Source organism: Gracilinanus agilis, chromosome 1 (genome assembly GCF_016433145.1).
Source record: "Gracilinanus agilis isolate LMUSP501 chromosome 1, AgileGrace, whole genome shotgun sequence".
Taxonomy (NCBI): Eukaryota; Metazoa; Chordata; class Mammalia; order Didelphimorphia; family Didelphidae; genus Gracilinanus; species Gracilinanus agilis.
The window spans coordinates 248,166,401-248,181,573 of NC_058130.1; the positions used below are offsets into that span (position 1 = coordinate 248,166,401).

At 36.2% G+C, this 15,173-nt stretch overlaps 1 protein-coding gene across 1 annotated transcript in view; it reads left to right on the plus strand.

Annotated features, from left to right (window-relative positions):
• Positions 1–15,173, plus strand: part of SLC24A2 (solute carrier family 24 member 2) — a 328,495-nt gene that overhangs the window by 155,239 nt on the left and 158,083 nt on the right. Inside the window, exon 4 of the mRNA XM_044660717.1 lies at positions 14,063–14,101. Within this exon, the coding sequence (XP_044516652.1) occupies positions 14,063–14,101 (39 nt within the window). The remainder of the gene's footprint in view (positions 1–14,062; positions 14,102–15,173) is intronic.

Here is a 15,173-nt window from a genome sequence, read left to right on the forward strand (position 1 = left end):
ATCCACTATGCTACCTAGGTGCCATAGTTGACTTGTGTTTTAAATATTTATCGTATTAGATAATGTCTCTCGTTAAGGTAATGTTTAGCAACATATTAGTAAATAATACTTTGTTTACACGTCTTGACTTAATTTTTAAGAGAGGAAAATGGTATTTTATTAAGTGCAACCTTTGATAAGCAGGTTGTCAACTTAATTTTTAAAAGCTCTTTGCCATCATTAAGGGTTTATGCTTAATTCTAATACTTTTTAATACTTTAATACATTTAAATACTTTAAGAATATTTGATTTCCTGAGGGTGGGAACTCTCTCTACCACTGCAGACTGTAACCCCACTTTGCTTTAAGTATTTTTGTGAATTTTTAATTTTTTAATTTTGTGAATTTTTACATTTAAAAATGTTTTATGAATTTTTTAATGAATTACTGTGACTGAAAAATTCATCACCCTGCACTCACGCTGAAGTGACCTTCAGGATACTTAGCTAGACTGGTCCTTGGACAAAAACATGCAATGCAGTCTGTTGCCTGGTCCATACTCAAAACCTTTCCATCTGGGCAGTGTGTGCTCTTTTGGTATAGAATTCAACAACATGGGATTACTTCCATTCCTTGATAAGTTGAATTTGGGGAAATTAGTAAATAATAAAGATATCTTAGTACTTTTTGAAGTACATAACCACAGTTGGTCTTGGATCCATAGGGTAAACTAAGAATAATTACGTTGTCCTAGACTACTCAAGCTTCATTTTGATGCGCTAACGGTCCTCTCTAGAGATAGCAACCCCCAGTTAAATAAGCATGCCATTAGTATGAAAACAAGAACTATCGATACCAATCTACTGAACACTGATGGACTTTTACATTTGAAGACCAATTTATGTGCCAAGAAACAAAAAGGTGTCATGGAAGGAATGCTGAACTTGGAGAAAGGAGAAAGGAGGAAGGAGGAAGGCATCACAGAAGCCAAAGGGGTAGAAAGTTTCAAGAAGTAATATTCGGTTAACAGTGTCAAATGCCTGAGAGATCAAAAGGGATGGCAAGTGATAAGAAGAAAAAAAATTAAGGTCATTTTAGGCTTTCATGCTAGCTGGTCAAAAATGTTCAGTTGAACTACAAGCTGAATTCCTCAATAGTTTTAAAGAAAGAGAAAATGTTTCATACTTGATGCAGCTTTTCCTCTAGTTTTCCTGCCTTTTTTGTTAAATTGGTAAATCTCTAAGATTGCGTTTTTACTCTAATAAAACAGAAAATACTAAAAGATAAAACAAAACTAGCTTGTGCTTTCTTCCTGTTTCTAAGAAATTTTAATGGGAAGTGGTGGACAAATAATAAGGTGCAAATGAGCTGAAAAGGATCAAAAGTTGAGGTTTTTAAGTGGCAGAAGATGAAATTTGGATTATGCTGATGAGTTTATATTATTATATAATACTGATTTATTTTATTATATTAATAAGTTTATATAATATATAGCATGTAATATATTATATGCTAATATAATATAAGCTTATATTGTTTTAGTTACCAATATATTGATATCAATATCAATGTTATATTACTATATGCTATAATATTATATGAATTATATAGCATATTCATATATTATATGAAATGTATATATCATATATATTAAATAATATAAACATAATATGTTTACATATATTTTATATTATGTATTATATTTATTCATATACTATATGTGTATATGATTATATGATGTAGTAATATTATTATATAAATATAATATTATATGAATTATATAGTATATTCACATATTATAGGAATTGTGTATATATTTTTATATGCATATATATAAATATGGCATATTCATATATTTGTTTATTATAGTATATATCATATATTTGTTTTATATTTGTATAATATATTATGCCATGTTATTATATTACTATAACATATTAATATTGATGTATCAATAATAATTCCAAGCATTCTTACTGCACTTTAAAATTTTCATTTTGCTTTACAAATGTTATCTCAGACACTTCCCAGCTGTGTGACCCTGGGCAAGTCACTTGACCCCCATTGCCCACCCTTACCACTCTTCCACCAAGGAACTAATACACAGAAGTTAAGGGTTTAAAAATATAAAAACAAAACAAATGTTATCTCTTTTTTTGTTTTGTTTTGGTTTTTTTTTTTTTTAATTTTAAACCCTTAACTTCTGTGTATTGACTTATAGGTGGAAGAGTGGTAAGGGTAGGCAATGGGGGTCAAGTGACTTGCCCAGGGTCACACAGCTGGGAAGTGTCTGAGGCCGGATTTGAACCTAGGACCTCCCGTCTCTAGGCCTGGCTCTCAATCCACTGAGCTACCCAGCTGCCCCCAAATGTTATCTCTTTTGATCCTCAGAATAATACTGTGGGCAAATTAAAATTATTATCCCCATTCTTAAAATAAAGAACCATAGGCTCAGAGAGACCAGGTGAATTACTCAGGGTCACACAGCCATTAAGTGTCTGAGGCAGGATTTAAAAACAGGTCTGTCCTCTTTATGAGTCTAATTCTCTATCCATTATACCACCTACCTGCCTCCAGAGCTTTTTCACATAGGATCAGAGGCTCTGGATTTAAAGATTGCCTCAGAGGTCATTTAACCCCTTAATTTTACCACTGAAAAAAAACTGAGGCCTAGAAAAGTTAAATGACTGTATAGTTGGAAAAATCTTGAACTCCTGAAACTACATTACCCAAACTTCCTTTCTGTATTACCCACAATTCCTTTTGCCTTGCGTTTTGCCTTGTGTATAAGGTGAGTGGTTATGTGGTCTGTATTTAATTTGGGTTTGCTCTGTCATGCCCTCTCTCTTGCATGTGGATGGAGTGGTGAGCAGTCCTTGTGGCTCGAGCCTCTCTCTTCCACGTGACGTGAGTGGGAAAGGTTCCCCACATTTTTCTAGCTCTTTAAATTAATATTAATAAATCCTTATAAATATCATACTTTGAAGGCATTTAATATTAATTTTTAAATCTACAGTTGGCAACCCAGAGGGGACTCAAACCCACAATCCCAAGCTCCGGAGGCTGATGATCCATTAGGCCACTGGGTCACAAGTATAGACAGAGGGAGACATAGCTAGATAATAGTTCAGAGTGCTGGAACTGAATTCAAAGAGCCTTGGTCCAAATCCCAGTATTGCTACTTTTCTTACCTGGGTAATGTTGTACAAGTTTGAACCAATGCTCTTTGAATTCAGTTCCAGCACTCTGAACTATTATCTAGCTATGTCTCCTTCTGTCTATACTTGTGCCATTGATTACCTGAGCCCAAGGGTGGGCCTTTACATTTGTCTCTATTTAATTTCATGTTTTTTAATACAGCCTATGAAGATTGTTTTTTATCTTTATCTTAACTAGCTCAGCATTTAATTGCTTTTTCCCAGTTCTCTCTTTCCTGAAAATTTGATAAGTATGTCATCCAACTGATAAAAATGTTATCATTGAATAAAAAATTGATAAAACAAAGCAAAACAAAACAAAAAAACAGCACAGGGCCAACCACTGATCTCTGGAGCACACCCACCAAGGACTCCTTTTATAGGGTATCTAATCAATTACATCTTCTCTTGAATATAGTCTTTCAATCTCTTCCAAATCTACCTAACTGTACTATTGTCTAGCCAATATCTATTTGCTCCCAATAATAAAATAAACATTTGTCGATTGCTTTGTTGAAATCTAGGCATAGGGGCAAGTAGATAGCATAATGAATAGAGAGCCAGACCTGGAGTCAAGAGGACCTGGGTTCAAATCTAGCCTCAAACACTTTCTAGCCATATGACTCAGGACAAGTCTCTTAACCCCAATTTCCTAGCCCTTACTGCTCTTCTGCTGTAGAATCAATACTTAGTATCTCTTCTAAGACAGAAGGGAAGGAAAGGGGAGGGGAGGGGAAGGGATATAGAGAGAGAGAAGGCTTAGGACAGAGCCTTAGGAGACATTAACAGTTTGCAGGACATAAATGAAGATCTAACTTCAGGAGACTGAGAAAAATGGAACAAGAAGTAGAAAGAGAACCAAGATAAAGTACTGTCATGGAAACCTAGAAAGAAGGATGTATCAAAGAACAAATGGTAATCAACAGTTTCAAACTCTATAGAGAGGTCAAGTACAATTAGAATTGAATAAAAGCCATTAGATGGAGCAATTACAAGATCATTGGTAACTTTGGAGAGAGCAATTTTGATTGCATGATGAAGTCCATGACCAGTTTGTAGAGATAAAAGAAGAGAGAGAAGGAAAAAAAATGGAAACATTAAGTATAAATTACTTTCTCAAGGTGTTTAGCCATACAAGGGAGTAGAGATCTGTGGGGAAAGCTAAAACAGATTGATGGATAAAATGAGGAGTTTTTGAGAACGAGGAAGACATAGGCATGTTTATAGGCATTCAAGAAACAGCATTAAAATAGGGATAGTAGGGGGGACAATCTGTTGAAGAAGACAGGATGGAATGTAATTATTTTTGTCTAGATGAGCAAAAAAGTCTCCTCTACCTGTGAAAGGAGTCAAAGAGGAAATAGGGGCAGAAGACATTTGAGTGAGATAAAGAGAGAGAAGAAAAGGGAACTCTGAGCAAATGGTCTCAACTTTTTCAGTAAGATATGAGACAAGGTTCTCAGCTGAGACAGTGTTGGGGAGGGAGGGAAGGAACTATTCATGGAATTTATTTTATGTCTGTCTGCTAACAATTGAAAAAATAAGCCTATAAAAGTTGTTGAGCATGAAGTGCTATTTGAAGGAGGGAAAAGAAACTATGTTAGGGCAGGGGGTGTTAACCTAGAGTCAATAGAACCCCAAGAGTTATGTGAATAGATTTCAAGGGCTCTGTGAACATGAATAGGAAAAAAATCTTTATTTGAAAATAACTGGTTTCTTTTGTAATCCCATATATTTTATTTTATGTATTTAAAAACTTTATTCTGAAAACAGTCCATAGGCTTCACTAGAATGCCAAAGAGGTCCAACATGCCTCTCCAAGGTTAAAAACACATGGCTTATAATGTGTTGCTCCTTTTCTAAGCTTTGGAGCTAAATCCAAGAGAGGAAACCATCAAAAACTCTGACTCCAGGCTTGGTAAGCTGGTGCATGAAGCATGTAGAAATAATAATGAGGGATCTTTTAATGTTATTTTTTTATTTTCATATTTTGTTGACATAAAATCCTTTTCTCCAGGGATGGCACATAGGTATTAAGTCAAATCCCATGTATGATATCATTTAGTCTTTTTAGTTGTGTCCAAATCTTTATGACCCCATTTTTTTTGGCAAGGTTACTGGAGTGGTTTGCCATTTCCTTCTCCAGCTCATTTTTCAGATAAGAAAACTGAGGCAAACAGGAATAAGTGGCTTGCCCAAGTTTACATAACTAGTATCTGAGGTAGGGTTTGAACTCTGGAAGAGGAGTCTTCCTGACTCCCCACCCAGCACTCTATCCACTGTGTCAACTAGCTGTCCCCTATGCAAAAGTTTAAACCAAGACTTCCCTTCTATTACCCTCTGCCCAGCATTTCAGTCATCTTGGATCGTTTTTCCCTTGGTCCATTGGACAAAGTATGGACTTCTGCCCTATTGTTTCCAACCTCCCATCAGGAAATAGGCAACATGGAAAAACAGAATGTTGTTCTTGAAGTCAGGAGCATTTTGCCTGACAGACCAGCCAATCAGGGCTCGTGTCTGAATAAAAGGTAACTTCTATTAAACTGGAGACCTTCATTAAAGGATGTCTAGAATTAGGTAGAGATCAACAGTCCCTTCATTCCCATGAACCTCGCAGCAATGATCCTATTCAGCATAATTTGCCTTCAGCCAAAGTTTCTTATACTCTGAAGTATGTGGGCTCCACTGATATCAATGTAGGACACTGCCACGATGCCAAGATAATCCACATTGCTCATAAAAGAAGTTTATGTGCCCCCAAAGGAAGAATGGATGGAAAAATACTGTCAGTGCCTTTACGACTACTGGACTGAATTTGCTCACATCACCTCAAGGGAGAGAAGGAGCTGAGAGAAATCTCTGACATAAGGGACTTGATTTATCTTATCTCTGTGACAAATCTGTAGAAGTTGAGAACAAATTATTGACTCAAGCTTTCAGAGAGAATCTATGGGTTACTAATCTTCAGCCATCTGTTGCTGATATCTGACATTAATGAGTTGTACTTTTAATTTCCCTAAGACTCAGTATTATCACTTGCAAAATGGGGCTAATAACATCTCTACTACCTACCTCAAATGGGTTGTTATGAAGAAAACACTGTAAATCTTCAAGCACTGTGTAGGTGGGAGTTATTTTAATGTGGTTAAATCAAATTTCTACAAGTTTCTGAGAGGTTTTTTTGCCCCTATTCCTTCACCCTATTTTACATGCTCTGGTCTCTTTCGAAATAACTTACCTTCTTGCCCCGCTTCTTACTCTGACCAGTTTCCTAAAAGACCTCTAAGCAAGTTCTCCAAACTGAATTGTTAATAAAATTATCCTTTTCAGTTATAGTAACTCCACAGATACACTGAGCTATATTGCTTAGGTGGAATACCTCATGGGCTATTCTTGCCATGATCCAAGAGAAGCAGTTATGTGATGCTATGTATAAAACAATAAACTTGGCATCAGGGACATCCGAGTTCAAGTCTTGCCTGAGACACTAGCTATATGAAGCTGTGGGCAAGTCACTTAATCTCTCTGGACTCAGTTTCCTCATCTGTAAAATAGGGATAAAAATGGAGAGCCTCTTTCAGAGGATTGCTGTGAAGATTAATAAGACCTGCCTTTAGAAAGTGCTTTGCAAACTTTAAAGTGCTATGTAACTGTTAGTTATTGTCATTATTTTTATCTTTCATTGTCTGTGCCCTATCACACTGCCTTGCTCTCTCTTGTTGAACCCGTGCTGCAAGGCAGGACTGTCCATAGATCCCTACTATTGACTAAACTAATTGGTAAACACCCTTAAAGAGACAGGGGCCAACAGAAACCATTTATCCCCAGTTTTCAACTAAGAATCCCTTCACTATACCAAATAAGGGTTGTGAGTCATTGGGTCCCTTTTCTGGAGATAGAAGCTGAAAACTGAATGCAAATAATGACAAATTTTTGCCCTGCAAACAGAAATTATCGATATATTCTTACCCACTCCTCACTGATCAAGTAGCAACAAATAACTATCTTTCTGGCTTTCTGATAATGGGAGAAATGATGCAGTGATATCTGATGTTAGTGGAATAACTGAATTTGCACTTAGATTTGCCTAACCTGCTTAGTTAAATAGAAACCTGTTGTGTTTATTTTATATACTTCATTATAGCTAGACCTGCTACCTCATGGCTATTTCCTATAGAAGGTGTGGAGGAGAGGAGGGGAAGCAGGGTCTGTTTCATTGTTTGAACTGTTTTAAGCTGAAAAAAAAGGAATCTGTTATAATCTGCAGGCTCTACAGAAGGTTTGCTTATATACTCAGACTCAGAACCAGCAGCAGTCTCTTCCTGGGCTCCTAAGTGCATCATGACTAGAAAGGGAGCTCTTTCTTACCCAGATGTAAAGAGCTCTCTTTAATTTTATCTTTAATTCTTTGGCCAATATAAGTTATCATCCTTGAACTGGGGATGGGGAGGGAACAGATATTAAAAGACATTTCCTAATTGCTATTCTTACCTCTTAGAAAATGTCATGACTATCTTAGGTGAATTTTCCTAATTATCAGCAGGTATAGATTAGCCCCTGGAAAAGCACAGTTAAGATAATATATTATGCTGGTCTTCTTGTGGGCAGTCAGGTGAGACAGTGTATAGAGCGCGAGGTCTGGAGTTAGGAAGACCCAAGTTCAATCCAGCCTTAGACAGTGTACTAGCTGTGTGTGTCCCTGGGCAAGTCGCCTAACTTCTGTCTGCCTCAGTTTTTACAACTATAAAAGGGGATAACGATAACACCTATTTCACAGAGTTGTTGTGAAGATCAAATGAGTTACTATTTCTAGCATACTTGGCACATAGTAAATATTTAATAAATGCTTATTCTCTTCACCTTCCCATTATGTACTTGCAATTAATTTGCTTACAGAGCTGAGAATTTTAAACGGAGTTTTAGGTAAGATAGTTGTAGGAGGCAGAAAAGTACAGGAAAGTATAAATATGGTATAGAATCATTTACTGTTTTGAAATTCACCCCGAAAGAAGTGATTTTCTCCAGTTACCTTGATATCAACAATAAACTTTGAACAAACTACCTGCTAACCAGAATATTCTTTTAGATGCCATTAATAGTGTCCACAAATTGTCTGCAGAACAACTACAATACTATGAGGTAGCTATAACAACAATGGAATAAATTTCATAAATTTGTAGCTTCAGGGAAGTTGATTCCAAGTGCTATAAGCCTTATAAACAAGATACCTCTAGTACAAGAAATCTCAGCAAACACCCTCTTCCAACACTTTTGTTTTACAGATGAGAAAAACGAAGGGAAGCAAAGTGACTTACTCAGGATCACACAGCTCATTAGTGGCAGAACACTTAGAAACGAGTTCTCTAAACTTACATTCTTTTTGCTCATGTTACATATTAGTTTAGCAAAACTTTTTTTGTAGCTAATATGAAGATAAACTTGGGACCAGTTCCTATTCAAATTCTTACCTTCCAAATGAAGGTAAAGTCCAAGTTGATGAGATTTTACTATATTTGAAATTAAGAAGACTAAAGAATATAATGGCTAAAGATTAATCCAGAGGCCCATACTAATTGAATTTTTCAGAAGCTGACTCTTCTAAAAATTACTAGGTAACAATAATAGACAAAATCCATCAATCACACTTTTTATTAAAAAATAAAAAATTGAGTCAACCAAAAGTTTTAATGATTCCCTAATTGTGCTCATGTGGCTTAATTGTAAGGCCTAAATAAATTAAAGTAATTAACCTCAATAAAAATTGATTCAGAGGAGACTAGAATTCTCATTCATATCCTTTCTCTAGTTTTTTTGTGTATAATTAAAACCCTTTTAAAATTGGCTGCCTAATGCAATCAACAGTATATTTCCATGACTCATAGGCTACACCTAAATGCAAATGTCAAGAATGTCTTAGGTAAGCTTTCCTAATTATCAGTAAATGTGGCTTAGTCCCTTAACATATGTGATTACCATAATATATAATGCATGTCTTCTTATATTCTTAGAACTAAATGACTTTTAGAATTGTACATTTTAAAAGAGAAATTTAAAAGGAGTTACAATAGTAACAGTGTCAAGTAGTAGATAGGGGTTAGGCAGAGTCAGAGAGACCTGTTTTCAAATCCTGCCTATTCACTTAGTTGATGCATCACCCAAAGCAAGTCATTTAACTATTCTTAATTTTGGTTTTCTCATCTATAAATTCAAAAGATTTTTAGTTTTGTTTTAATAACAAATGAGATAATATATGCAAAGTGCTTTGCAAACATCAAAGTACTGTCTAATATGAATTATTATTATTATTATCATTATTATTATTATTATTATTATTATTATTATTGGAGGCAGAGGACGTGGCATCATATCCTACTTGTGATCTTGGTCAAGTCGTTTCACCTCTGTGTATTATCTACAAAATGAGGCGAATGGACCAGATGAAATATTGATTGAACTGGATGATCTCAAAGGTCCCTTCCTTCTCTTGCTCCTATTCATTCCCTCATACTACAAATATTTCTTTAATGCCTACAATATACAAAACAATGGACACCATCAAGGTCTAGATGCCAAATTTCATGACATATATAGACATGCCCTATGTAAATTTTTAATATTAAAATAATGGCAAATTCTGATTTCACTAAATAGCCACAGTGATTTTTCTTTGCCAAGGTCTTTTTCTTTCTGCTCATTTTCTGATATAATCCTAGTTTGAAAGGCAGAAAAGAGGAGAATAAAAGGGAAAGGATTCCTCTCCTTTTAAACCATGCCAAAGTTTTTTCTCAGATTTTTTTTGTATTTGAGGCTCTCTAATGGTGATATTTTGACATCAAAAAGAAATTTTTTCCTTTCTTTGTTTCAATTCCATTTACTCATATCCTATTATGGAATACAAATGGACCACCATGATATCAATGCTGGCTAATAATTATTTGCCTTCCATTTAAACCACAAGGTGTAAATTTGCTAGGGGAAAAAACAGCTCTTGACAGTTAATCTCCATGTGTGTCAAAAGGCTGAGTTTACTGCACTGGATAATTTCCCTAGGGAATGGTTCTGGCTCATGTCTGGAGAGAGGCAATAAAAGAGCCCTGAATCAAGGAAAATAGGTTTATATGGTGACTTTAGGGAGGAAAAGCGTAGAATCAAATGACAATTCCTTTCCATCCATAACTTTTTTTTTTACCATAATTTGGTTGTCAGTGACATTTTCCTGAATATGTACTTAATAATAATAATAATAACTAGTATTTATAAAGTGCTTTGGGGTTTTCAAATCCCACTACATATTATCTCAGCTGAGGCTGTGAAGACCACAAACCACTGAGATGGGTGCTGTTATTATCCCATTTTATAGATTAGAAAACTGAGGCCCAGAGACTTCAAAGAATCACACAGCTAGCAAATGCTTGAAATAGGATTTGAGTTCAGATTTTTCTGACTCTGAGTCTAACACTTCAGCCACTATACCACCTAGTTGCTTCATTTTATAAAAATTAAAGAGAAAAATAGCTGCACTTAGGGGGTTCAGGAAAGTAACATGGTGCTTATTCTTGTATGTAATTTTGCCAAAATATTGTGTTACTAAGAAATATCTAAAAATAACCCACATGTTGCCTCTATAAACTCTAAGGTCCTTATGCCAACTTCTACTCTCTCAGCCAAGGCTCAGGCCCTTGTACAATGCTACATTCCCCCTAAGGGTTCACAAGGATACCTCTGAGGAGTTAGTTAGTGGTGATTCAGATTCAGATTATTTCCTATTTGCCCTATTCCAATTAAGTTCCAATTTTCCAAAGAAAGAAAACTTTGAGGTTTCCTTTCTTTGAAGGAAACAAAATATTTGATGTCATATCTTTTCTGGAGAAAATGCAAAAGTGGATTAATTTAGCTATAGGCACAAGTTCAGGTTAGGCAACTTCAAAAACATATTGAACAGGGGAGGAGCAGGACAGCTAGGTAGTACATTAGCAGCAGCGCACCTGGTCTGGAGTCAGAAGGACTTAGGTTCAAATCTGGCCTCAGACAATTCTTAGCTTATGGCTCTGGGCAAGTCACTTAACCCTAATTGCCTAGTTTTTATCACTCTTCTGTCTTAAAATTGATACTACAGAAGATAAGGAAGGGTTATTAAAAATAAAATGTGGAGAGCCAGGTCTGGAGATGGGAGATTTGGGGTTCAAATCTGGCCTCAGATACTTCCTAGCTGTGTGACCCTGGGCAAGTCACTTAACCCCAGTTACCTAGCCCTTACTGCTCTTCTGCCTTGGAACCAATACTTAGTATTGATTCTATGACAGAGGGAAAGGTGTTTGTTTTTTTTTAAATAATATGAGATGGGCCCAAAATCCTCAAAGAGAGAGGGGGGGAGAAGGAAGAGGAGGAAGAGGAAGAAGAAGAAGAGGAAGAAGAGGAAGGAGGAGGAGAAGGAGAAAGAAGAAGAAGAGGAAGAAGAAGAGGAAGAAGAAGAGGAAGAGGAAGAGGAAGAGGAAGAGGAAGAGGAAGAGGAAGAGGAAGAGGAAGAGGAAGAGGAAGAAGAAGAAGAAGAAGAAGAAGAAGAAGAAGAAGAAGAAGAAGAAGAAGAAGAAGAAGAAGAAGAAGAAGAAGAAGAAGAAGAAGAAGAAGAAAGTTGTTGAAGTTGTTGTTGATGGCACCCTGCCTTGCTTTGCTCCATGGCAAGCACAGTCTACCTATCAGTCACAGTATTTTCATTTTCACAATTCCTGTGAGGAGAGAGAGTGAATCTAACTTGGAGAGCCAAGCCCCATACCAATGTGCTATGTTTGGAGGCGGAGCTCCAGTACCCTTCCATTAGAAATTAATTTTCTCATATGATAGGGAAGATGCCCACTCAAGGTCCATCATGTTCAACTTTTCCACTTGATAGGAAATTCCATTTTTAACATGAGAAGCTTGAGTTCAGGGAGCAACCAAAACAGAATTCTCTATGTTCTAAACTGAACTTAAAATATGGTTTTTATCAGGCCATGAAAAGATATCTCAGGTTAATTTTATTCACTCATAAGAAATAAATGGAAATGATGACTTCTTTAAAATGATGATATCCAGATAACTTGATCTAATGACCAGCCACTCAATTATTGAGGTTTCCAATTATATTCTAACCCTTGTGTTAGGGATATTATGACCCAGAAGTGCATTGCTAACTTGGTATGTGGAACCAGAGAGCATCCTATAAAAATAATAATAGCATTCATTAAATATTTTAAGGTTTGCAAAGCACTTTGCCTATGTTTTGCCTATCATTTGATCCTCACAATAACCCTTAAGACGGATACTATTTATTATTTTTCTATGATTCTATTCTATTCTATTACAAATGAGGAAAATGAGTCCAAGAAATAGCAAGTAATTTACCCAGTGCACAGTTGGCAAAGGTCTCAACTGAGATTAGAATCCAGATCTTCCTGAAACCAAGTTCAACATGTTAGCCAGTGGTGTACTCCCTGACCACCTAGTGTATTATACACAATATACACATAGCTAAAAATCCCTGAAATTCAACGTTAGTTTAGAGATGATTAAAGTATCATAACTCAGCATCAGTAAATTAACATGTAGAATATGGCATTTGTCCAAAGAATTCTTTTTTTAACCCTTCCCCTCTGTCTTAGGATCAATACTATTGGTTCCAAAGAAGAAGAAGGATTAAGAGCTAGGCAATTGGGGTTAGGTGACTTGCCCTGGTCACACAGCTGGGAAGTATCTGAGGTCAGATTTGAACCCAGATCCTCCCCCTCTCTAGGTCTAGCTATCTATCCACTGAGCCACCCAGCTTATCCCAGCCCATAGAATTTTATAATGAAGATATTTTCCTAATTATCATCCTGGAAAAAGTATCTATTAATAATAATAATAATAATAATAATAATAATAATAATAATAATAGATGGAAACTAGGTGATTCTGTGAATTGAGAGACAGGTATAGAGAAGGGATGTCCTGGATTCAAATCTGGCCTCAGATACTTCCTAACTGTGTAACCCCAGGTAAGTCACTTATGCCCATTGCCAACCCCTACTGCTCTTCTGCCTTAAAACCAATCCATACTATTGATTCTAAGATGGAAGGTAAAGGTTTTAATATATATTTTGTTTGCAGTTAGGTGGCTCAGTGGACAGAGAGCCATTTCTAGAGATGGGTTGAAATGTGATCTCAGATACTTCTTAGCTATGTGACCCTGGGCAAGTCACTTAACCCCCATTGCCTAGCCCTTGTCACTCAGTATTGATTCTAAGATGGAACATAAGGGGAGGAAGTTAATAGTAATAATAGCTTAAAATTTGTAAAATTCTGGGGGCAGCTGGGTAGCTCAGTGGATTGAGAGCCAGGCCTAGAGACGGGAGATCCTAGGTTCAAATCTGGCATCAGGCATTTCCCAGCTGTGCGACCCTGGGCAAGTCACTTGACCCCCATTGTCTACCCTTACCACTCTTCTGCCTTGGAGCCAATACACAGTATTGACTCCAAAATTGAAGGTAAGGGTTTAAAAAAAATTTGTAAAATACTTTAAGGTTTGCAAAGTACTTTACACATATATTTTCTTTTCCCATTCTCACAACAACCTTGTGAAGTAAATGCTATAATTTTCCCAATTTTACTGATGAAATCAAAGCCAAGAAAAAATTAACAGCTTTCCTAGGGTCTCATAAAGGTCTGGCAGGATTAGAACTCAGGTCTTCCTGATACACCAAGTTCAACAGTAATTAATATCTTGTAATTCTCCTACCACCACCCCAACCCAAGAAGCAAAGATACAAAAACACCCACATCCATTTCTCTTGAAACTAGTGCTTGAACGGAACACAGGATAAACTATTGATTTGCCTCTCTGATTGGTTTTGCCTTTTCCTCTTTTATAGTCATCTACTGCCATGGACAAGGATGAACAAACTCTAACGGTAGGAAGCAATGCCTGTGTTTATATCTGCACGCCTTCCTACAGAGAATGGGGAGTTGGGGTGGGAATGAGAGTGGGAGGAAAGAGGGAATTGATGGGCATGACAAATTGTCCCTATCCTCGGATATGTCGAAGTTTTAATCTGCTAGTGGGTTTTTATAAGATGCTCTACAATTAGAGATAATTGCATTCCAACATAAACTGACAAATTATTCAAGCTACTAGGTTTCAAAAAAGTTGTCATCTTCACTTTTGTTTGGCATGAATTTTCTTGGGAATTGAAATAACAAAAATACTTCCTAAATAAATCCCAGGAGTGTGATGCTGGTATTTAGGGACTGTTGTGGGATCTGTTCCTTCTATTTGATACATACGGAAGCAATCTGCCTTCTACTTCTCAAAATCTGCAAGCATCTTTTTGGGGAGGTAGTTCTTTACTGGGCACATTAGAAGGAAACATTATTGGGGGAATCTATTCAATGCTATTGGCATGATTCCTACTTGGAAAAAGTTCTTTTTGAAGCCACCTTTTTGAATGGTTATGTGTGCATTCGTGGATCCTACAATAAAAGGGAATAAGAACAAGGTTTTTTAATTCCCTTTACATGAACACACACACATATATACATAAATATATATATACACACATACATACACAAATATACCATTTTCCTGAAGGGCATTAGAGGGAAAGATGACCAAACTCTATGTCCCTCTAGTTAACTCTATTTTGTTGATTATTGATCTGTTTTTGACAAATGTCCTGCCAAAAATGCTCTTTCAAGACCCTATCTACCTAACAAACAACTTTATAAAGAAATATTTGTATTATGGGCACTGAGGGGGAAGATCTTCACCTTTATTTTGTCTAGACATAAACAACAATTATGCTTCAGTTCCATTAACCATTTCCCTCGTTGAACCTGCCAACTACCTTCATTTGAAAAAAATACTCAACAAAACCAAATAGCCCCAGAAGAGACTCAGGAGTTTTGAAGGGAAAATAGTCATTGTAGAGACCAATACATATATATGAGACCTTGTACTTTGTCCTGTTACATTCAAAACACTTG